We start from the raw sequence: 23,664 nt of genomic DNA, 5'->3' as shown, positions 1-23,664 counted from the left end.
AGCAGCCCTTGAGGAAACCGGCCCGGGGGGCGGGGGGGGGGGGCAGACGCCTGTGTCCAGGTCGCGGGATGAAGGATGGCGGGCGGCAACAAGGGGCGCCCCAGCTCGGCCGCTCCGGCTGTCCGCCCGCAAGCAGCGCCCCGGCAGGCCGCCCTCGGCAGCTGGACTGGCGGGCGCCTCCCTGTCCCGGCCACGGCGGGCGCCCCATTTGCCCCGCCTTCTGCCGCCTTCCGTGAGGCAGGCGCCCTCGCGCGCCCGCCGCCCGCTTCCCTCCTCGGCTCGTTCCGGCAGCGCGGGGGGGGGGGCGGGGCGCGCGCGGGGGGCGGGGCGAGGAACGGGCTCCTCCCCTCCCCCTCCTCCGCCGTTGGTGCCCCGTGAGGCGCCGGTGTCCGCCCGCCGCCCGCCGCCCGCCGCCCTCCCTCCGCCATGTGCTCTTCGCTGCCGAGCCCGGGCAGCTGCCTGTCCCTGCGCGTGTCCTTCGTGGAGCTCCACGCGGAGGCTCCGCTGGTGCGGCTGTGGGGCTTCCGCGGCGAGCGGCGCGAGGAGTACCTGCGGCTGGCCGAGGAGGTGCAGGCGCGGGCGGGGCCTCGGCTGGCGGCGCTGCCGGGCGCGGGGCCCCCGGCGGCGGGCGAGCTGTGCCTGGCGGAGGCGGGCGGGCGCTGGCGGCGCTGCCGGGTGCTGGGCCTGCTCCGCGCCGGCCCCGCGCCCGCCTACCGCGTCTTCCTGCTGGACGAGGGCCGCACGCTCAGCGCCGGCGCCCAGGCCCTGGCGCGCGGCCCCGCCGAGCTCTTCCAGCTGCCCTCCGAGGTGCTGGGCTGCGTCCTGGCCGACCTGGCGCCGCCCCAGCGCCTCAGCTGGACGCCGGCCGCCGCCGAGTTCCTGGGCCGCCTGCAGGGCCAGGAGGTGTCGGGCCTGGTGAGGGACGTGCTGGTGGCGCAGCACCTGGTGGTGCTGGAGCTGCCCGGGCTGCTGGCCCAGATGCGCCACCTGGGGCTCGCCGGCCACGTCTCCCCCAGCACCTTCGCCGGCCTGCTCGCCGCCTCCCTCGGGAGCACCAGCGCCCCACCCCAGCCGTCTCCCCAGGCGCCCGGGGGCCCTGCTGCTCCCCGCACCCAGGATGAGCCCACAGCCCTGGACTACTTCTACCCGCAGCTGCAGATGAGAGTGACGGAGCCCATGCTGGTGACCCAGGTATCCGACCCCGGCAGGATATATTGTCAACTGCGCAGCCTCTCCAGAGAGATCCAGCTGCTCTCGGACGCCATGCGCCAGGCTTTCGAGGCCCCCGCTGGGAAAAACTTGCAGGAACCCCTGCCGGCCCCAGGATCCCCTTGCGCCGCGCGGGGCATCGATGGCTGCTGGTACCGGGCCCTGCTGCTGAAAGTAGATCCTCTGGGTGGCCCGGAGGAGCAGCTTGGAGAGGTGGCGCAGGTGATCTATGTGGATTATGGGAGGAAGGAATTTGTGACAAAGCAAAACCTGCGCAATTTGCCTGCTGAGTGTTTCCGAATGCCGGTGGTGACCTATCCTTGTTCATTGCAAGGTATTACCGATGGAGGCTGTGGCTGGACCCGCTCTCAGATAAGTCAGCTTAAAACATTGCTGTTGAGCAAGGTGGTGCAAGCCCACATTGAAGCCTACTGTCCCTTTGAGCACCTCTACTATGTTACTCTCTATGGAGAAGATGGCCTGAACCTTAACTGCCTCTATGGGGTCCAGGCCCATTGTCTGGAGCAGAGCCTCCTTCACAGCAGTCAAGAGCATTCCTCTGACTTAATGGCTGAACTAAAGAAGGTAGGTGCCACAGCCAAGGAAGAACATGCCTCTCTGTTGGGAGTTCAGTCCATGCTTGCTGCTGACCCACTTCCTGTTGTGCGTTTGAAGGCTGGTGAGTACCACAGTGCTCAAGTGTCCTTCCTCCAGGATCCCACAGACTTCTGGGTGTGCCTGCAGGAGCATCGCCAACCCCTCCGTTGCCTCATACAGAACTTAAGTGACTTCTATTCTCAGAGTAAAAAACTAGAGGGTATTCTGCTTCAGCCCAAACCAGGATCCCTGTGCTGTGTCGCATTGAAGGAGAACTGCTATCACCGTGCTGTTGTCACCAAGATGCTGGGAAAAGGAATTGAAGTTTATCTGGTAGACAGAGGAAACACTGAAATTATTGACTTGCATAAGGTGAAGGAATTGCTTCCCCAGTTCAGAGAACTTCCTGCTGCAGCACTCAGATGTGCACTGGCTAATCCTTTCCCACCAGGGCAGACATGGAGCCCAGATGCTGTAGACTATTTCAGGAAAGCCGTGCTAAACAAGGAGCTGGTAATCAAGGTCTTAGGCATGCAAGGGGACATGTACATAGTGGAACTTTTTGATCATTCACTAGCAGGAGAAAAAAACTTGGGCAAAATCATGTCTCAACAGAAGTATGCTGAGCATCATAAGGGTGAGGAATTACAGACTCTCCAGAAAGTGACCAAGGAGCCATTGAGGAGCACATCTGGAATAGAGGGCATAGGGCAGAAGCCTGTGAGAAAAATTTTCCCCAAAGATGAAAATGAACCCTCGCCACAACGTCACAGTTCAGCCCCTTATCCTACTGAAACTTTGATCGTCAAGCAGCAGCCCAGTGAAGGTAGTTGCTATTTGTCATGCAAAGCATTTGCAAAAGAGGATTCTAGCATTGCCCCAACTCCTTCACTCTATGTTATGCAAAACTACTCTGAAATAAAGCCAGGGTTTTCTAGTGAAGGGCATCTGGAAGTTGGAAATACAGTAGATGTGGTAGTATCCTATACAGAAAGTCCTAGTCTCTTCTGGTGTCAGCTAGCTAAAAGTTCCCAAGACCTGAGAGCACTTATGGCTAAAATTCAAGATTATTGTATGCATTCATCACAACCCCGTGAATGGCCAAATTCTGTATGTTTGGCTAAGTATTCTGAGGATGAGAAGTGGTACAGAGCTCTTATTACTAGTAAAGTATGTTGTGCTGAAGAGGTGGAAGTTGCATATGTTGACTATGGGAACAAAGAGCGTGTTTCACTAAAGAATGTCCGTGCAACTAAGACAGAATTTCTGACGTTGAAAGCTCAAGCTTTCAGATGTAGCCTTTACAACTTAATTCAGCCAAATGGTCAGGATCCGTTTGTGTGGGATGAAAAAGCCACTGAAGCTTTTCATGAATTTGTGGAGTCAGCAAGCACATTAGAACTGAAATGCACCATATTTGCTTTTGCAGCATTAAACAATACAGATTTCATCAATATTGTGGACTTGATTACCCCTTTTGAAAGTGTGTGCCATTTTTTAACAAAGAAGGGTCTAGCCAGATGTGTGCAGCCTCAAAAACCTCTAATATCTTCTGTTCATCTTCTGTCATACTATTATTCTACACATGACATTAAAATAGGAAGTGAAGAGGTGGTTTATATCACACATGTTAATGATCCCTGTCACTTTTACTGCCAACTTGCTAGAAATGCAAATGTTATTGGGCAGTTAACTACTAGTATTGCTAAACTCAGCAAAATGCAGTACAATTTGGAAACATCACAGGGCCCTGGAAATGTGTGTCTTGCAAAGTATATGGATGGCTGCTGGTACAGGGCAGTAGTAACTTCAGCAAAAGATACCAAAGAAGTTTTCTTTGTGGATTTTGGGAATAGGCAGTTGCTAAAGAATGGAGACTTGGTCCTAGTACCAAATGATGCTTACGAGTTACTGCTTTTGCCAATGCAAGCCATAAAATGCTCTCTATCTGATGTTGTTGATGTTCCAAAAGAAGTTTCTGCATGGTTTGAAAAAGCAGTACTAGATAAGCCCTTAAAGGCTTTAATTGTAGCAAAAGAACCTGATGGAAAACTGATCATTGAACTATATGATGGTAAGATGCAGATCAATGCAAAACTGAAAGAGAGTTTGCAGTACAGCAGAGGGACGGCCAAATATACAAAAAATGGAGCTTCAGCATCCAGATATCTGCTCACCAGGGAACAAAACACTGAAAAAAGGCTATCTTTGACAGAAATGGATAAACCAACTTTTGAGGACAAGAGGTGGAACAATGAAAATTTGGACATAGTAGGCAGTAGCAAACACACTGTTGTATGTAGAGAAGTAAGACAATTTCAGCAGAAAACAAAAAGAGAGGTGACAATTCAGCAGAAAACAAAAAGAGAGGTGACAATTAAGCTTCCTGGACCAGGGGGGAAAAATAATGGAAATGATCCTGTAACAGATAGGAGTCATAGAGATTCCATGCTAAGCAAAGAAACTCCCCCTGATAACTTGAAAAGCAGAAATCAATCTGAAACTAATACACACTTTTCATTTAAAAATATTTGTGCTTTACCTCAAAAAATCATAAGCCTTGGTCTTAAAACTTTGGTGTATGTTTCTCATATAAATAATCCATCCGACTTCTATGTTCACCTAGTAGAAGATGAGCCCTTGCTTGACAGCATTTCAGAGAAACTAAATAAATCTGAAAATATTGAGAGCCTGAATGGGCAACAGCTTCACATAGGAGACATAATGTGTGCATTGTTTTCAGAAGATGGCTTATGGTATCGAGCTGCAGTTATTGAAAAACCCTCTGGTAAACTGGTGAGGGTGCAGTATATTGATTATGGCAATACCGCACTGGTTAGCATCTGCAAAACAGGTAGACTCCTTGAAGACTGTTCATCAGTCCCAGTGATGAGCATTCATTGTTCATTGTATGGAGTTAAGACCACAGAGCTTTCAGAATGGACACAGGAAGCAGTGCTGTATTTCTCCCAAAGGACAAGTGATACTCAGCTAAATGGCGAATTTGTGGAGAAAACTGAAAGCAAATGGAACATTCATCTCTGTGACAAAGATGGTAATATAGCAGTGGATTTGGTTGATAATTACCTTGAGTACAAACAACCTCCTTTGGGGGAAACATCTGACAAAATGGAGAGTGACACTGATCTGATAAACCTGTGTGAAGTTGCTGTTCCTGATAAGTATAGCAAACCTTTCAATATGTCAATCACCAAATCCTTCCTCTGGAAGATTCCTAAGGTGGGTCAAACTTTGAAAACCTTTTTGATAGTTGCAAAGAGCCCAGGATATTTTTGGTGCCAGTTTGCTGACTCAGATGATATTGGTTTAATTGAAACAAAGCTTCAGGAAGCTGGAGAGCTTATGGGCATAGATGTTGAGGATATAAAAAGTGGCTGTCCCTGTCTAGCAAAGAATAGTGAAGATAATACCTTTTACCGAGCAGTTATTAGCAGTGTAAAGGGGGAAACCTTGAGTATCATTCATATTGACCATGGAACCGAGGAACTTGCCAGTGCAGAGATGATCAAGCAAATTCCTGATGACCTGCTGGTAATACCACCTCAAGCATTTCTTTGTTGTTTGTTTGGCTTTAACTCTGCTGAAGGTTTGTGGGCTGAAGGAATAAATAAGATCTTCTGTGATGTCACGGCAGACTCTCTATTAGACACTACCATCATGGAAAAACAAAATGATGACCCTTTTGAAATCCCCTTATTTGTTGTTCAATTGGAATGTCAAAAAATCAGCATCAATGAACAAATGAAACCCTTTTGGAAGCCTGTTGTTGAAGACTGTGCCTTAACTTTGACAAATAGTATTCACAAACTGGAAGAACAGATTGAAGATGTAGGGACAGATAGTTCAAAGGTGGTTATAAATGAAACCAAAGTATCTGCCTGTGCACTAATGCCTTCAGAAGATCTGTTACGTTGTTCAGAGGCATTCCAACCGGCAGATAAGTGTTTAGTTGCTACAGGGAGTGGTAATTCATTTGGAGCATTTTCCCCAACTTCTTCACCCAAATCTCAAACCAAGCACCACCAAACCACTTCTGAAGTACTTGACATTGGAGACCAACACACTGTGTCTGAAACATTTAAAAAGGGAACTGACTATTCTGCATTTGCAAAAGAAAGTGATATACCAAATTTTGCAGATGTTACTGAAACACAGCTTCCTAATGGTGGTGAATCTAAGGTGTTAGAACTAGATTTGTTTGAAACTCTGAAAGAGACTGAAGGCCAAGCAGAAATGTTAACACTGGATACACGTGAAGTACATTTAGCTGTGGATGAAACACCGAGTGTGTCAGATTTGGTGCCTATTGAGGTGGTGACTTTATCAGATACAAATCAGCTGCCTTTTCAACTGAAAATGCACCCGTTTGGAGACACACTGGATCTGGAGACAGTTGAAGTGAGCCCTCCCCTGTGTGAGGAAACACGAGAGAGAGCAGAATTGGACTTGCTTGACATGACACATGCAGAAGGGGAGTTAGAACAGCGCTCTTCACTAAAGGATAAAAGTGACTGTTTACTGCTGGAACCTGTTACACCTGAAGTGTATCTTTCACAAGCTGGTGAAATCAGGGAGGATGTGTTGTTGGAGCTGCCTGTGGATAATGAAATCCAGTTACCATTTTCAGAAACTGGATTCAAACTGCAAGACTTCTTTTGCCGTGAGGACATTGTGGAGGTGTGTGAAACAGGACAAGAAAGCGAAGGTTACCGTTGTCTAGCAAGGCAAACTCTGTTGAAGAACCACATTGAAACACAGATGAGCCATGATGCGGGTGAAAGATTTAAAGAGAGCAATTTGGTTGGAGAGGGTTTTTTGAGAAGCACACTGCTAGATGAAGAAGCAGTTGACATTCCAAGTCACAGTACAGGTAGGACAGTGCTTGTTTTTACATTGCTTACTTTTAAGTGTTGCAGGTGACCTGTGGTACATATGGTGTCTTTCGCTGAAGAGAGTTACTCTTACTTTGCAGGTTTTGTTACGTAAGAATACTGTAATAAGTGGTCACTAGGAGGAGGAATTGTACAGAAAGAAATGAATGTAAAACTTGTTTCAAGGATTGCAGTCACCACCACTTAGGAGTACTATTTGTCAGAACTGAAATGTATTATTGAATATAGAATGAGTAATGACATTATTTTCCTTTTACAAAACATTGTAAAATTGTTGGGCTCAGGTAAATGTGCTGGTTAGTAAATACTGTATAGATATATACTGAAGTAAAAGAAAAAATTGGCTTTTTGAGTTACACCTGTTGTAACATTTCTAGTCACATGGTGTGCTGCTCCCTTCTGGAAAACGGGAATTCTTGACAATGCAAAACATGCATTAAGGGAAAGGCCCATTCATATTTGTCATCTCTTGGTGGGCTCTAGCTAAAGTTGTTGAATAGAATGTTGTGTAGGGCTCTTCCTTTTTTTATTTTTACAGGTAGATAGAAGGTCAGCAGCAGCAGCTTTTCCACAGTGGTGGGAAAAGGTGGATCCACTGAAGTTCTTCTGTCTGTGCACCAAGAAGCAAGAGTTACTCCCTGTTCCATCCATAGCAATATCCACAGCAGCATTGTTTAATGCTTTCTTTGTTTTTAACTCTTCTCTGGACCTATGAAGTGCATGCTTCATTTCTGTGCACTTCAACATCATCAGGGCTCTTTTGGGTTGGCACTGATAAACTTTAACAAATAGAAACAGGCTTGTAACTGCACAAGCAGTTCTAGCTCCATAGGATGGTATCCAGTTGCAGTGTTCCACTTGTGCAGCAGCAGATTCCCACTCACAGACACTGGACTTCCCTTCCCTTTCCGTCCTTCTGCAGTCGGCCTCCGGAGCAGATAGGGAGTTCTGGGTGAGGGAGAAGAGAAGAGGGCGAAGTCCTGTCTCATCTCCTAGCATGATGTTTGAAATCTATAGTGATAATAAAGAATAGGATTTCACTGTGGGGTTATGAAATGCCAGAAAAGAGATGTCATAAAAATATACCTCCAAAGCTGGCAGTGTTATTCATGCCCTGTTTGCCTTTTGTCTCCCTTCCCCTTAAAAACACTTCTGGGGTCCTGCAGAGACTAGCCAGCCAACAACATGAAATGCCTGCCTAAACAGATAAGTGGCTAAAGCAATAACACAAGCGGAGGTGGACCAGTCTTGCAGGACAAGGAGCTCCACAGCCTGGATTCCAGAGCAGATGCTTAAGAAGCAAATAAAATTATGGATTGCATAGTACCATTTAGAATGTAGAAAACATTTATGCACAGTAGTTAGAGATAACGTGAGCAATGCACATGTTCCTTGCATACGCATGCAGCAGTAGGACTTCTCTCACTCTTCCTTGCACACGCCCCACACCTGCACTGCTGGCTTCTTTTTCTTTCAGCGGTTGGCTTCTGTTGGTTGGGAGCCCTGATCAGTCTAGCGGTGACCATTTTTCTGTTAGGAAGAAAATGCCCTACAGGCATATTATAAATTGCCCTAACTTCAACTGTTAACTAAGATAACTTCAGACTGTTAACTAGTGGTCAGGTGTTGCAGTGGAATACTGAAAAAGCAAGCTGCCTTCAACGTAATAAATTGTCTGTTCATAGATTGAGTCAGCTGTAAAAAAGACAACATGGAGGGAAGCCTTGAAATCTGGCAATACTGCTTGGGAGTTGTCATTTTGGACTGCAATCGGTAACCCTATAGCTTCATTTTAAATTGCTTATGCCTTGCAGTGTGACATCTTAGAAAAATAATGCACATTCTCTGTTTCAGAAAAAAATGAAACTACTTGCAACTTAAATGGCTTTGATATTGGTTCCAAATGCATGGTGTGGTCTGGCATTCATTGGTACAAGGCTCAGATTTTAGGTGTATCTGCTGAAGGTACAAAGGTAAGTCAGCTTGAATATGGTGAATAAATTTGCCACATGTAACTGGATCTTGTTATGTCAATGATACTTGTCCATTAAGGTGCCCTATAAAAGTTACGTCTGTAAAGATTGCATTCTTTTTACATAAAGGTTTTGAATCTTTCAAGTGGAAATGAAGAGGTAGTAAGTCCTATCAATGTTTGGAATCGGATTCCTGAACAGGATGCAAGTCCAACTGAGGTAAAGTATTTTCTAAAATGCTAAGTTGCTTTATTTTAATTATTTAAAAACATTTTAAATAACCCAAGAGCAGTAAGACACAAAACCCAGAAAGAATTGCCTGGTATAATACAAACCAAAACAATGGAATTGTTAAATCCAAAGGTAGTCAATAAAATAATAATAATAATAATAATAATAATAATAATAATTGAGAAAATCCAGACCTACTACTGGGGTTGTGCAAAAAGTTACACAGAGCAAAATGAATATCATTGTTGAAAAAGACAGTAGTACATAATAAATAAAGTTACACATCTCTCCAAATAAAATCCTACTTTGTGCAACCATATGTTGGTCTTGTCATCTAAGTCTCAAAAAGCCACCAAGTGGCTGCAACGTCTTGTGGGTCAGCCTCCCCCCCCCCCAATGGCTCACAGATGATGAGATATGGCAATGTAGAGTTGGGGCCAAATTTCATGTTGGTTAGTACTGCTAATATGTATTTCCACTCCAAGCAATCAAAGGCTTTGAGGATGTCTAGGGACATAATTGTCAATGGGAGTTTGGTTGCCTTGCTGTGTTCGATCAGGTTCAGTAGTTTCCTGATGGGGTCTGTTATATTGCGGCCAGGGACAAAGCCAGTCTGGTCTGGGGCTATTAACTTGTGTAGGAAGATTTTTAGGCGGTTGGCCAAGATTGATGTGAATATCTTGTAGTCTTGGTTTATTAATGAGATTGGGCGGTATGATTCTACTTTGAGGCTGTCTTTTAGTGGTTTTGGGATGGAGACTATCTTGGAGTGGGTCCAGGTTTTGGGGATGGGGCCCCCTTTTATGATGTCGTTGAATAGGCGGGTCATGTAGGGCATCAAGGGTTCTTTGAATTTCTTATAGAATTCTGCTGTGAAGCCGTCTGGGCCTGGGGCTTTGTGTGGTTTCAGGTTTTTGAGGACCGCATCTATTTCTTCTGGGGTGATAGGGCTGTCCATGAATTCCTGTTCCTCATCAGTTAGGGTAGGCATGGTCAGTCCTGCTAGAAATGTTCTGATTTCCTTCTCTGGTGGGTTATGGGAGGTGTATAGGTTGGAGTAGAATTCTGCAAATTCTGAGGTTATTTCTTCGTGGGAGAATGTTATGTTGCCGTCTTTTTTGGTGATGCAGTGTATTCTTGTTTTGAGTGCTTTTTTCCTACATCTATTTGCTAGTAATCTGGAGTTTCCCCTCCATAGTCGTAGAAACATTGTTTAGAGTATAGAATGTTGATCATTGTTTTGTTAATTTCTAGGGAGTCTAGTTCTCTCCTTTTTTGTTCTATAAGTTTGAGGAGTTTTTTAGATCCTGTTTGTTTGTAGCGTGATGAGAGGGCTGTGATGTCTTGTTCTATTTTGCTAATTTTTGAGGAGGTTTGTTTTTTAAGGAATGTTTTCTCTTTTATGCAAGCTCCTCTGGTGACCGCTTTCATTGCGTCCCATAGGAGGGGGGTTGTTATATTGTTTACATCATTTTCTTTGAAGTAGTTTTGGAGGGTTTTTGTGAGACTCTCTCTAATTTGTTTGTTTGTAGTTAGGATGGGACTGAAGGACCATGATGGGGTGGTTTGTGTTCCTTCTCCTATTTTAACAATGACTTCTACTGGGGCGTGGTCTGTGATTTTAATGTTACCTATGTTTGTTGATTCTACTGAGGGGATCAGACCCTGTGTGAGTAGAATGCTGTCCAGTCTGGACACTGTATCATGGCGTCCCGATTGGAATGTATGGCTGATGTCTCCCGGGTTTTGCTCACCCCAAATGTCGTAGAGACCCCTGTTTTTTTGTGTTTTTTTTATATGATATTTATTAAAGTTTCAAAAAATACAGAATACAGAAAGAAAAGGAATAAAGTTTTTAAAATATAACCAAAAAAGTAAAAAAATAAAAAGAAACATACCAAATAAAACAGTTAAAAAGACATTAATTTTCCATAACCTATCTTCCCTATACAGTGGTGCCCCGCAAGACAAATGCCTCGCAAGACGGAAAACCCGCTAGACGAAAGGGTTTTCCGTTTTGGAGGTGCTTCGCAAAACGAATTTCCTATGTGCTTGCTTCGCAAGACGAAAATGTCTTGCGAGTTCCTGCGGGGGTTTTTTCCTTTCCCCCCCTTTTTCCCAAGCCGCTAAACCGCTTATCAGCTGATCGGCTAAGCCGCTTAACAGCTGATCGCTAAGCCGCTTATCAGCTGATCGTTAAGCCGCTTAACAGCTGATCGCTAAGCCGCTTATCAGCTGATCCGCTAAGCCGCTAAAACTGTAGTGCTAATCCGCTAAACTGCTAATGGGCTTGCTTCGCAAGACGAAAAAACCCGCAAGACGAAGAGACTCGCGGAACGGATTCTTTTCGTCTTGCGAGGCACCACTGTACTTATTTCCCCGGACCTCCTCATACCTCCCTTTTTTGTATTCCAGTTCAATTTGTTAGTTCAGCAAATCCTTACCATTAAGCTTTTACCCAGTTGCAAACCTTTTTTCATGTCTCTTAAGGCATTACAGCTAAAAACCTCTTAGTTTCTATCCAACATCCTTCTAAGATTCCTTAATTTTACAATATTTCTGTAAATAGTCTTTAAATTTCTTCCAGTCTTCTTTCACCGACTCTTATCTCTGGTCTCAGATTCTGCCAGTCATTTCTGCCAGTTCCATGTAGTCGATCACCTTCATCTGCCATTCTTCCAGAGTGGGTAGATCTTGTGTCTTCCAATACTTTGCGATGAGTATTCTTGCTGCTGTTGTGGCATACATAAAAAAGGTTCTATCCTTCTTTGGCACCAATTGGCCGACAATGCCCAGAAGAAAGGCCTCTGGTTTCTTCAGAAAGGTATATTTAAATACCTTTTTTATTTCATTATAAATCATCTCCCAGAAAGCCTTAATCCTCGGGCACGTCCACCAAAGGTGAAAGAATGTACCTTCTGTTTCTTTACAACATTTGTTATCGGGCAAGTGATAGATTTTTGCAAGCTTGACTGGGGTCATGTACCACCTGTATATCATTTTCATAATATTCTCTCTTAAGACATTGCATGCCGTAAACTTCATACCTGTGGTCCATAACTGTTCCCAGTCAGCAAACATAATATTATGTCCAACATCTTGTGCCCATTTAATCATAGCAGATTTCACCGTTTCATCCTGAGTATTCCATTTCAACAGCAAGTTATACATTCTTGACAAATTCTTAGTTTTGTGTTCTAACAATTCTGTTTCTAATTTTGATTTTTCCACCTGGAAGCCAATTTTCTTATCCAAATTATATGCCTCCATTATCTGATAATAATGAAGCCAATCTCTCACTTTATTTTTTAGTTTCTCAAAACTCTGCAGTTTCAATTTGTCTCCTTCTTGTTCCAAAATTTCCCAATATTTCGGCCATTTGGCCTCCATATTGAGCCTTTTCAGAGCTTTCGCTTCCATTGGTGACAACCACCTTGGAGTTTTATTTTCCAATAAATCCTTGTATCTTGTCCAAACATTAAACAGTGCTTTCCTGACAATATGATTTTTAAATGCTTTATGTGCTTTGACCTTATCATACCATAAATATGCATGCCATCCAAATACGTTGTTAAAACCTTCTAAATCCAAAATGTCTGTATTTTCAAGAAGTAGCCATTCTTTCAACCAGCAAAAAGCTGCTGATTCATAATAAAGTTTAAAGTCTGGCAGGGCAAATCCACCTCTTTCCTTGGCATCAGTTAATATCTTAAATTTTATTCTGGGCTTCTTGCCCTGCCAGACAAATCTAGAAATATCTCCCTGCCACTTCTTGAAACAGTCCATCTTGTCCACTATTTGCAGTGTCTGAAACAAAAACAACATTCTAGGCAATACATTCATCTTTATCGCAGCAATACGGCCCAGCAGTGAAAGCTTCAAATTTGACCAGATTTCTAAATCTTTTTTCACTTCAGTCCAACATTTTTCATAATTATCTTTAAATAAGTTCCCATTTTTGGCTGTCATATTAATCCCCAAATATTTCACTTTCTTTACCACAGTCAATCCTGTCTCATTCTGAAACCTCTCTCTTTCAATCGGTGTTAAATTTTTCTCTAAAACCTTAGTTTTTAGCTTGTTCAATTTAAAACCTGCCACCTGACCAAATTCTTGAATTAATTCTAAAACTCTTTTAGTGCTAGATTCTGGCTCCTGTAACGTCAATACTAAGTCATCTGCAAATGCTCTCAGTTTGTACTGTTTAGCTCCGACCTGTATACCTTTAACCAACCGGTCCTTTCTAATCATGTTTAGCAGAACCTCCAGGACCGATATAAAAAGCAGTGGGGAAATTGGGCACCCCTGTCGTGTCCCTTTTTCTATCTTAAATTCTTCCGTGACCACATTATTTACAATTAATTTGGCCTTTTGTTCAGAATATATTGCACCTATACCATTTTCAAAACCTTGGCCTACCCCCATCCCATGTAAGTTCTTCTTCATAAAACTCCAAGAGATATTGTCAAAGGCTTTCTCCGCGTCCACAAATATCAAAGCTGCTTTAGTGTTTATATTCACTTCTAGTTTTTCCAAGATATCAATTATATTTCTCAAATTGTCAGACAAATGTCTCCCCGGGAGAAAGCCCGCTTGACCTTTATGGATCTCTTCCATCAATACTTTTTTCAGTCTCTTGGCCAAAATATCAGCAAAAATTTTGTAATCCACATTAAGTAACGATATAGGGCGGTAGTTCTTAAGCTGGGTCTTTTCAGTCTCTGTTTTCGGTATAAGTGTAATATACGCCTCTTTCCACGACTCTGGCGCCCTTTTCCCTTCCAATATTTCATTGCAGACTTCCTTCAAAGGTTGCAATAACCACTCTTTCAGAGATCTGTAGTATCTGGAAGTCAGCCCATCCGGTCCTGGAGATTTGCCCAGTTGCATATTTTGTATGGCACCTTCTACTTCCTGTTCAGATATTTTATAGTTCAGCATTAATTTACTTTCTTGAGAGATTTTTTGTAGGCCATTTGTCTTCAAAAATTGGTCTATGTCCATTTCCTTCTGTGGCCCTTGTGTGTATAGTTGTTTAAAGTACCTCTGGAAGCAATTTCTGATCTCAATTGGGTTATGTATACTCTTTCCTTCCACTTCTAAGTTTGTAACGGTATTTAATTTTTGTCTTTCATTTCATTTGAAAAAGAGACCCCTGTTTTTTAGCATTTTTAGTAACTTGTAAGAGTTCCTGTTTGTTGGGGGTTTCCTTCGGAGGAAGGTTGCCCATGGGGTTGTGGGGTGGATATCTTTCAGGGATATACCTTTCATATTTAGATTGAGGTCCCCTCCTAGGATTGCTTCCCCTTCAGAGAAGGAGAGGAATTTGTTTAGTGTCTTCTGGAAGAATTCTAATTGTTTCGTGTTTGGGGCATATATGGAGCCAATTGTCAGTTTGATTTTGCCATCTAGTGTCCCTTTAGCGAAAATGAATCTGCCTTTTTTGTCCTTGAGGACTGTTGTGGCAGTGAAGTTCAGGTCTCTACTGAGTATTATGGCTACACCACGAGCTTTCCCTGAGCCTTGTGCAACCCACTGTTGACTGAAGCGGGGGTCGCTCAGGAGTTTGCTGCCTTTGGGTGGGTTGTGTATTTCTTGTAGGAAGGTGATGTGTGGTTTCATGGTGTTTATGTATGAGGTGATGCGTTTTCTTTTGATGGGGTTTCCCAGCCCCCTCACGTTTAATGTAATTGCTTTTAGGTTAGCCATCTTGCTTATCTATTATGTGGGGCGATTCCCTGCCAACCCGTTCGGGTTGTCTTGTGTCTCTCTCTTCGTGTTGTTTAAAGAACCAGTGGGGTTGCGCTGACCTAGGGTGTGGTGGGTGGGGGGCTAATGGGATTAGAGTAAGATTTGGGTTAAAGAGTAGGGGGTAAGTTGTAGAGAGTTTCCTATATGTAGTCATATAGGTGTTTGTTTGGGGTATTTTAGGCCATCTGGCATTTAGCCAGTTGGTCCTAGGTCTCAGCTGGTGTGGAAGGCCGTGTTCAAGGACAGGCCATCCCCCCTGTTGTTTGCGATAGGGGGTGATCAGTGAGACAGTGTGAAGTGACTTTGTAACTTCGCTGTCAGGTATAAGGTCCATAAGCAATGTTGCCAATGTTATGAGCAACATTGTTGGTGTGTTGGGGTGGGAATGTGGGTGCTGGTACGCTCTGGTGCCACCATAGTGCTAGTTGGGTATCAGATTTTAGCCTGATTGTGGGTTGTGTTATTCAGGTTGGAGGAGTTGTTTTTCCCTAGTATGGAGTATGGGGGTGTTGAAGGTGTGGGTGATGGGGAATGTGGTTGAGGTCGTCTGGACTGGTGTTGGGGTGGGGATTCCTGTGGGGGTGCGGGGCTGGGGGGGATGTTGATGGTGTTAACTAAATCTATGTTTTTTGGGGGGGGAGGGGAAAGGGGGGGGAATCACCAGTCCTTCAGTTTGTGGTTTTTTCCTGGTTGCTTCATTCAGCTGGGGTTGTTGTTGTTGTAGGGTTGTCCATCTGCGATGAATTGGTTTGGTTAATGTTGGTCTGGTTTCTTGTGTCGTATGGCCGGTGGGACGGTTCTGAGCATGATGCTTGCCTGTATTGGTTTGCGTTGTTGTGCCGCTTCTGTTGTTTCTTTTTCTTCTGTACCGTTGTCCAGTTGTTTGCTGTTGTTTCCTCGTGGTTGGGGCTGTCACTTGGTGGGTTTGTCGGTTGCCATTCCGGTGGGAGGTTGAGTTCAAGGTTCTTTAGTATTTGCAGGGCCTCAGGTATGTTGGTAGCCATGTGTTGTGTTGTATTGGTTGTTACAATGAGGCGGAAGGGGAAGCCCCATCGGTATTTGATCCCTGCTTGTTGGAGACGCTGGGTGCATGGGCGCAGGCTTTTCCTCCGGTTTAGGGTATCCTGAGATAGCTCCTGCAAGGCCAGAAGGGGGGTTTCTCCATATCGAAGGTTGGTTGAGTTTTTGAGGTGGTTCCATACCTCTTCCTTCTTTTTGTAGCGTGTGAAGCATACAATGATGTCTCTTGGGGGGGCGCTGGGTTTTGGCATAGGTTTTAGGGCTCTGTGAGCCCTCTCCAAGTCATCTGCCTCAAGTTTCAGGCTTGGGATTGTGTTTTTCAGCCAGCGTATAATTAGGTCTGCTGGGCTTTTCTCCTCTGTTTTTTCAGGAAAGTTGCGGAAGCGGATGTTACAACGTCTATTGCGGTCTTCAAGGTCGGCTTGCTTAATTTTCATCTCTCCGTGTTCTGCTTACATTTGGTTTACCAGTTCGTCCAGTTTCTTGTTCACACGTGCGTTCTCCTCCTGGTATTGCTCTATTATTCTTTCTTGCATTTGGTTCTTGTTCTCTAGAGCTTCCACTTTGGAGGTTAGATTGTTGATTAGTACCTGCATGGGAGCCATTGTGGCCTTCAGTGTTTCTTCTAATCGTGCTTCTAATCTTGCTTCCATTTCCCTCAGATCTCGTTTCGTTATTGGGTGGTCATCATCTTGAAGGGGAGTTACCATCTTAGCATTGTTTGCCATCTCCCTGGTTGGTGTCATCTCGGTCTCCCTGATGGTTTTGGTTTGAGGTTGGCTTGGCGTCCTCTTGGGTTAGGGCGTGTGGTGGTTAGGAGTTGTGGCAGTGGTGATTCCTGGGTATTGTTGGGTTGCTGAGCTGATCAGGCTTTGTTGGCTGGTGGCTTTTACAGAGCGTTTGGATTAGGTGGTCATTTGTGTCACTTCTAGCCTGTGTTTTAAGAACTTCTCTAGGGCTTTTGTAGATGCCTCAGCGGTGCCGCCGAGGCGGGGGGGGCAGGTAAGCAGAGATGGGTAGACTAACGGACAGACAGTTCATATAAAGGGAGGGAGGTTAGCAGGTAGAGATGCAAGAGATTAGAGGGGTGGGGCCAGGGGAAATATGTGTTTAGGAGGGGGTTGTATATGCCCAAAAGGGGTATTGGGGTCCAGTTAAGGTGGAAGTTGGGGTTGGGAGTGCGCTCAGAAACAGAGACAGACAAATAGGCTATATGTAAAGGGTGGAGGGAGAAAAAAGGGAAGAAGAAGAAGAAAGAAAGAAGAAGGGGGGAGGCGGGGGGGAGAGGGGAGATTGGAGTAAAAGAGAAGAGAGAGAGAGAGACAAAAAGAGAGTTGAAAGAGAGAGGAGAGATAGTACAGTAATATCAGCGGTATTAGAATGCAGCAGTAGTTTTAGCTATAGTATGAGGGGGGCAAATTATGATAGGGTGATATGAATGTGTGTATGTGTTTCCTTTAGGGGAAGGGGGGGATGGAGAGAGGGAGGAGGGAGAGAAAAGGAGAGGAGGAGGGGGAAGGGTGGGAAAAGGAAGGAGAAGAAAAGAGAGGGGGAGAGGGGAGGGAGGGAGGGTGAGCTGCTGCAATGGTATGGGGGGGAGGTCTTATTTTAAAAGAGGGGGTGGGGGGGGAAAGGGCTCCCCTCTCAAAAACAAACTGACGAACAGGCTAAAAAGGGGGGGTTGATTTTTAAAAATAAAAGGGATAGAAAACAAAATTGGGGATGGAAAATGAAAGGTGGGATAAAAGGAAAAAATGAGGAGGGGTGAAGAGAGAGAGGGGAGAGCAAAAAGGGAGAGAAAAATAAAAAAGGGGGGAAGTTGAGGGGGAGAGTATCAATGGCAATAGCAGTGATATGGAGGAAATTTTTGTTTTAAAAGAGAGTGGTGGTCGTAGCTGGGGGCGAAAGATTCCCCCCTCAAGAACAAGCCAACAAATAGAAAAGAAAGGGCTTTAAAAAGAGAAAGAGGGGAAAAAATAATAATTGTATGGGTTTTTTAAAAATAAAAATAAAAATAAAAATAATAATAATAATATTTCCCCCTAATTATTGTTTTTATTTTTGGTTTGTAAAAAAGTAATTAAAAATGTACGGGTAAAAGATAAAAATGAGAATTAAAGGTAAAAAAAAGGGGGGTTGTCTTTAGATAGATAGATAGAGCTTTTTATTTTATTTTATTTTTTAAAAAATGAGTAAAGTATAGGTAAAAGAGGATAGGTAAAAGAGAGTGGAAAGTCTGGGGCGAAGTGGCAGTCCCAGGAAATGGCCTGTGATGGTTCAGGGCTGTTTTCTGGGTACTGCCATTTTAATTCTTAAGAGGGGAGTTTGAGGTGTAAATAAAATGAGGTTTAAATTGAGGGTGTGTGTGTGGAAAAGTGTGTCTTTAAATAGTGTGTAGAAAAGATAGAAATAAAAATAAAGATTCAAATAAAGGGTGGCTGCAGCAGCAGTGGCCCCTCTTTTAAAAAGAAAAGTGATAAAAGTAGGTATATGGGGGGGGGGATAAAAAATATATAGTTTTTTTAAAGGGGGGAGGAAGGGGTTAAAAAAAGGGGGTTAAAAAAAGGGGGGAAGGTAGTTTCTTCCTTTCTGTGATCCCCTTTCTTATGCGGCTTCTCTGTGTTTTCCTTGCCGCTGGAGCTCAGCCACGTGTTTTTTCCGGAGCCTCTTTTGCCTTCCCGTGCTTTCCTACCTCTCCTCTGCTTTCCCGTTGGCAGAGATGGGGGCAGCAGCGGTAAATTTGGGGCTCCTTTTTCTTTCTTTCTTTTTCTTCCTCTCTCCCCCTTTCTTTCTCTCTCTTTGCGTTAGCTCCACTGTCCTCCTGGTTTTGGAGTTCCTCTCGGCTGTTGGGGGGTGGTCGGGTGCCTTTCCGGCTCAATCTCAGTCGTGGGGGGGGGGGTGTTTTGGCTCCTTTGATAGATGCCCGGGCACCCCCGATTCCTCTCTGCTGGCGGTGCTGGCGGCAGCAGTCCTGGGAGCCCGGGAGTCGGCCAGACAGAGCCTTTTACTCTGGCTGGCTTCAGGAGCTCTTTTCTGCTGTTGCCTCGCCGGAAGTCCCCATTATTATTATTATTATTATTATTATTATTATTGATAGCCTGAGATAATCCCAGGTATCTTGATCGCTTGTGTTTGGGGCATAGAATTGGTCTTCCCCGTTGTGATGTGCATTGGGCTAGAAGTAGGCCGGCCCTCCTACAGGCCCTTTTTACAGGCCCTTCTGACTCCACCAGGGAGCAGGAAAGTGCAAGTGTGCTATGCTTCTGAAGCATGCAGTGAACCTACTAGAGCATAGGACACTGTTAGAACCAACAAAGAGTACCATGTACAAGTATTGTAAGTCTCCTGCTTGGCTTTGCACTCTGGCTCTCAGCCTGAATGTCCTCTGCCCCATACAGTGGTGCCCCGCAAGACGAATGCCTCGCAAGACGAAAAACCCGCTAGAGGAAAGGGTTTTCCGTTTTTCGATGCGCTTCGCAAGACGAATTTCCCTATGGGCTTGCTTCGCAAGACGAAAACGTCTTGCGAGTCTTGCGATTTTTTTCGCTCCCCTCCCCCTTTTTCTAAGCCGCTAAGCCGCTAATACCCTTTTAGCCGCTAAGCCTTTAATAGCCACTAAACCGCTAATAGCACTAATCCGCCAAGCCGCTAATAGGGTTGCTTCGCAAGACGAAAAAACCGCTAGACGAAGAGACTCGCGGAACGGATTATTTTCGTCTTGCGAGGCACCACTGTATTTCCATTTCAAATCCTTTTGCTCTTCCTCCCTCAAACTAGTGGCTATCTTTTGCAGTAAGAATGCTCCACTGCCTAGACCAAGCAGAATGATGGGTTGTAGCCAACAAAATTATTTCATTAGCACAAGGACCTCTGCTTGTGTAACCAAAGGATGGAGATGTTCAGTTGTGCAAGCAGAAGTCCTTGCATTAATATAATTTTAACCAACAAAGTTGCCCCATGTTAGCAGTAGCTCACACCTAGTACTCATTTCTCCTCTCACTCATGTCCAGCAATAATTCCTCCTTTTTTCTGCGCTAGCAGGGGTGCTAAGGGGTGAGGCTAAGAGGCAGGATGACGTGAAAGTAGCAGAACCCTTTTTCTTCCTTTCTCACTATCTTGCACAGTGGTGTAAGGAAAACATGACCTTGGCATTGAATGCTGAGGGTAAAAACTTGTTTCTATCTATATTTTATCCCATTTTCCTTCTCAGATGCTTCTCTTCTTTCTGCCCTAATCTATACCCTTAATGTCTATCCTGGAATTAAGCATTTGGAATAGCCTTGCTGATGAAGAATTAACATGGCTTCTGCAATAATAAATAGGATATTGCTTCTCTGTAAGTGTTTTTAGAATTGTGAAGTGTGTTGGTGTGACATAACTGCTTGTTGTGTGAAAAACTAGAACCTTATTCAGTAATGTACATTATTTGTTAATTGAAAAGACGAGCTTATGCCTTGTTATTTCAGTAAAGTTCTTTTGAAGCAAGTTTTGTTTAGGAAACTGATTCAGAGTTTAGGAAGAACATTTTTGTTGCTGAGTGCTGGTTTCTAATAAAGGCTTACTGCCAGTTCTCTCCAGTAACAGAAGCCCTTGCATAAATGAGTAAAATGAGGAGCGCTCTCTTTATTTTGCACTTGTCAGTGAATTGTAGTTCAGTACTATCTTACAATACCATTAAGCAATACATTGGAAAGAGATATCAAAATATTATTTTGTTTTTGAGATAATTATTTCCCCTCCCTTTCACTACAGATATTAGACAACAAAAGGGATACTGTGAATTCAACTGTTAAGCCACCTGTTGGCACAGAAGGTAAGATATTTAGAAAATGTTTGAATTTGTAACTTGTACTAAATAATATCTAATCTTCTATGTGTATCGTATATTTAATCCTTGCCTCACTTCCCTTCCCTCTTGCTGCTGATTAAGGTCATTTTGCAAGTCTTCTTTTCATGCAGCTAGAATTCTGTGAGGGAAGAGTGAGGATTGCTAGCTAGCTGCAGCCTCTCGTGCTGCCAGCCCTGCCTCCCTTCATGCTTTGGAGGGCAAGCATCCGCAGCAGATGGACCTGGTGTAATCCTCTCCCAGCTTTGCTTGCTACAGTTTGTTACGCATCATTAGCCAAGGGTTGCTGTAGTCTGTGAGGATTCCTCCTCCTTGACCAAGTGTGCATTCAGCATACTTCAAGTTTTGAGTGTTCTTGAGAGTGAGGGGTCAGAGCAAAATAGTGGCTCCTTGGTGCACCACCCCCTCTGCTGCTCAACAGTGTCCTTACTGGAGCTGGCGGCCATTGTGGTCTTGCAAGTCATGTTTCAGTCTCCCAGTTTGATTGAACTGGGTGATTTCAGCATTCAGGCTGAGTTTCCATGGCTGAGAGGCCCAGGATATCATGGCCTCCATATGGGACTGAACCCCATTCATGTAGCACATACTTTGGAGCTGGTGCTTTGTTTTGTCCTGGCTGGGATGATGGCTGCCTGGCTATGGAGGGGCAGCACATGGTCCCTTTGTCATATAATTTCAACTATCTGGTTGTATTTAGATTCACAGGGCCTCCCGAACACCCCAGAGGTGTGGGATGTGAAGCATGGCTTTGCAAGGGACATCCTGTCTCACGAACCTATTAAGAGTTCTTTGAGAGTGTCAGCAAGAACATAGAGGTGATCCAGTTGACACAGCATACCTGGAATGTCTAAAAGCTTTTGAGAAAATACCTTACCCAAAGACACCTGAGGAAGCTTATGGTTGGCAGCTGTCTGTCTCGAGAGACAATGCAGTGCACCTTCTGGGGCTGAAAAAAGAGGAGAGAAGCAAAGCATAAACTTTGGAGCAGCATGCATCGGCATGGCACTCATTTTCCTGCAGCAGAGGAGAAGATCCCTGGATGAGTTGTCCCTCCCATTATAAAGGGACCACAGTGATATATCCCATCCAAGGAGCCCCTCCTCTGTTGCAGGAAAATAGAATGTGGGATTCAGCATGATAAATTTATTTTCTGCAGGGGTTGGGGAGGATTTGCTTCGCTCGCCCAGCAATTGGAGTGGGGAGAAGTGCTGTTGTCAGAACTGTGAAGCAGTTGGCAGGGAGGCCAAAGTCTACGGCTCCCCTGTGCTTTTGTTTCTTTGCTTTCATCTCTGCTCAGTCTTGATTGTTGCCTTGTCATTCTCGGGTACTATTCTGTTAGCTGTGGAACTTGTGAACGAGAGTTCTCTCCCACTCTCAATTTTGCTGGAGTTTCAGATCAGTAGAATTAAATTTATTGGAACTAGTCATATGAATAAAGTTCCTCATGATTTGAATGACAACTGATATCAGAAAAATTGTCTCTTTACAGCTGTTGCTACTGGCAGATTAACATCTGTAAAGGAAATGTGTATTTAATACACTTGAGAGCACACACAACCCTCTATGGTATAAACGGTTAACTTGCCTGTATATCCTACAGTGGAGGAAGTGAGTGGCGTTTCAGATGGCAGTGCTGATCTTCCTGCTTTGTGGATATTGCACTAAATTGCACCTGAGAGATGGAGGAGTCTTGCACACAAGGCTCTTCTGTTTTTGGCACTGATGACAAGCGTTTAATGGGCATGTCCTCTTCCAGCCAGGAGAATGCCACTTCTGAGTCTTTAAAATATGTTCCACTCAAGTATGTTCATTTTCTAATGGTACCCTTTGGCAAACCTCAAATATGTGTTCATTATCTTTAATGTTAAAGTTTGTTTAAGCTTTGGAGCATCTTTGTAAGAGTATTTCTCTTCCTTGCGTGTTTTGAGTGCACTTCCATTCAAACCAAATTTTTTTTAAGCCTTAGCTGTATGAAAGGCTTTGTGTTTTGTTACTTTTTTGTTTTGTTTAATGAAACAAGAATAAAGTTTATAGTGTGGGTAGTATTCATTCTTGCCGTTTCATTTTCCTGCTTCACGGATGGTGTGTGATCTCAGCCATTATAAATAGGCTACATGCGTGATTGACCGTGCACAGAGATGTGGAACTATGCTAAACCTGAAGAAGTGTATCTGAAGAAGTGTGCTTGCACACGAAAAGCTCATACCAAGAACTAACTTAGTTGGTCTTAAAGGTGCTACTGGAAGGATTTTTTTTATTTTGACTATGGCAGACCAACACGGCTACCTATCTGTATGCTAAACCTTGTAATATAACTTATAATACTGTATACAGTGGTACCTCAGGTTAAGTACTTAATTCAATCCGGAGGTCCGTACTTAACCTGAAACTGTTCTTAACCTGAAGCACCACTTTGGCTAATGGGGCCTCCTGCTGCTGCTGCGCTGCCGGAGCACGATTTCTGTTCTAATCCTGAAGCAAAGTTCTTAACCCCCGAGGTACTATTTCTGAGTTAGCGGAGTCTGTAACCTGAAGCGTATGTAACCCGAGGTACCACAGTATAGGATTTTTGTACAACAATGCAGAGTTAGGGGTGTGGTAGGTGGGGATCAGTCTGCCCAGTTTGCATTGGGTTTATAACAGTTACAGCTTTGTTAGTTGCAGCTTGCCAAGTTTGGTTCCCTGCCCTGTGTGACACCAAACACTAGCCAGCTCGATTAGCTCATTGTTGGTGATGGCTGGCTGCACTTCCTCTGCCCACATGGTTTGATTTCAGACTTTGTGGCCAAAGGAAACAAAGTTTGCAGCCAAGCTTGTGCCACAACACAGGCAAAGGAAAACACTTCAGCTAACATTAGGTAATTGGCAGGTGTGCAGCCCTTTCCCATCTGTTGAAGTGGTCCTTGGGGTTGGAGGTAATCAGGATCTGGCCCACTCTTTCTCAAGGGGATCTCCCAGTAGGAAGCAGGATGCTTATCCCACACCAGGCCCAGCACCTCTGCCACCAGCAAGAGAAGTGATTTTTCTTGGCTCTTGTCCAGGCCACCACGACAGAGAGAGGCTTAGCAACAGGTAATGTGTCCCAGCAGCCACCATGATCAAGTTTGGCAATAGGAAAGGCAAG

General features: G+C 44.5%; 1 protein-coding gene and 1 long non-coding RNA gene across 4 annotated transcripts in view; both read left to right on the top strand.

The window, feature by feature from the left end:
* Window positions 1-23,664, top strand: part of LOC308472536 — a 188,134-nt gene that overhangs the window by 113,964 nt on the left and 50,506 nt on the right. The window lies entirely within an intron of this gene.
* TDRD6 (tudor domain containing 6) lies at window positions 403-22,585 on the top strand. Of its 3 annotated transcripts, none has more exons than XM_080997330.1 (5): window positions 403-6,697; window positions 8,574-8,692; window positions 8,822-8,911; window positions 20,447-20,507; window positions 22,030-22,585. In XM_080997330.1, the coding sequence occupies exons 1-5, from the start codon at window positions 427-429 to the stop codon at window positions 22,074-22,076; spliced, it is 6,588 nt and encodes a 2,195-aa protein (XP_080853456.1). In that variant the 5' UTR covers window positions 403-426; the 3' UTR covers window positions 22,077-22,585. The 3 variants fall into 3 exon arrangements, with proteins under 3 accessions (XP_080853456.1, XP_080853455.1, XP_080853457.1); XM_080997329.1 differs by lacking the exon at window positions 22,030-22,585 and adding an exon at window positions 21,238-22,023; XM_080997331.1 differs by lacking the exons at window positions 8,574-8,692; window positions 8,822-8,911; window positions 20,447-20,507; window positions 22,030-22,585 and adding an exon at window positions 8,405-8,492.

The sequence above is a fragment of the Podarcis pityusensis genome (genome assembly GCF_964106645.2).
Source record: "Podarcis pityusensis genome assembly, chromosome: 3".
Classification (NCBI taxonomy): domain Eukaryota; kingdom Metazoa; phylum Chordata; class Lepidosauria; order Squamata; family Lacertidae; genus Podarcis; species Podarcis pityusensis.
Note: the sequence above shows the minus strand (reverse complement) of the source record. Positions and strands in the feature narration are given on the sequence as shown.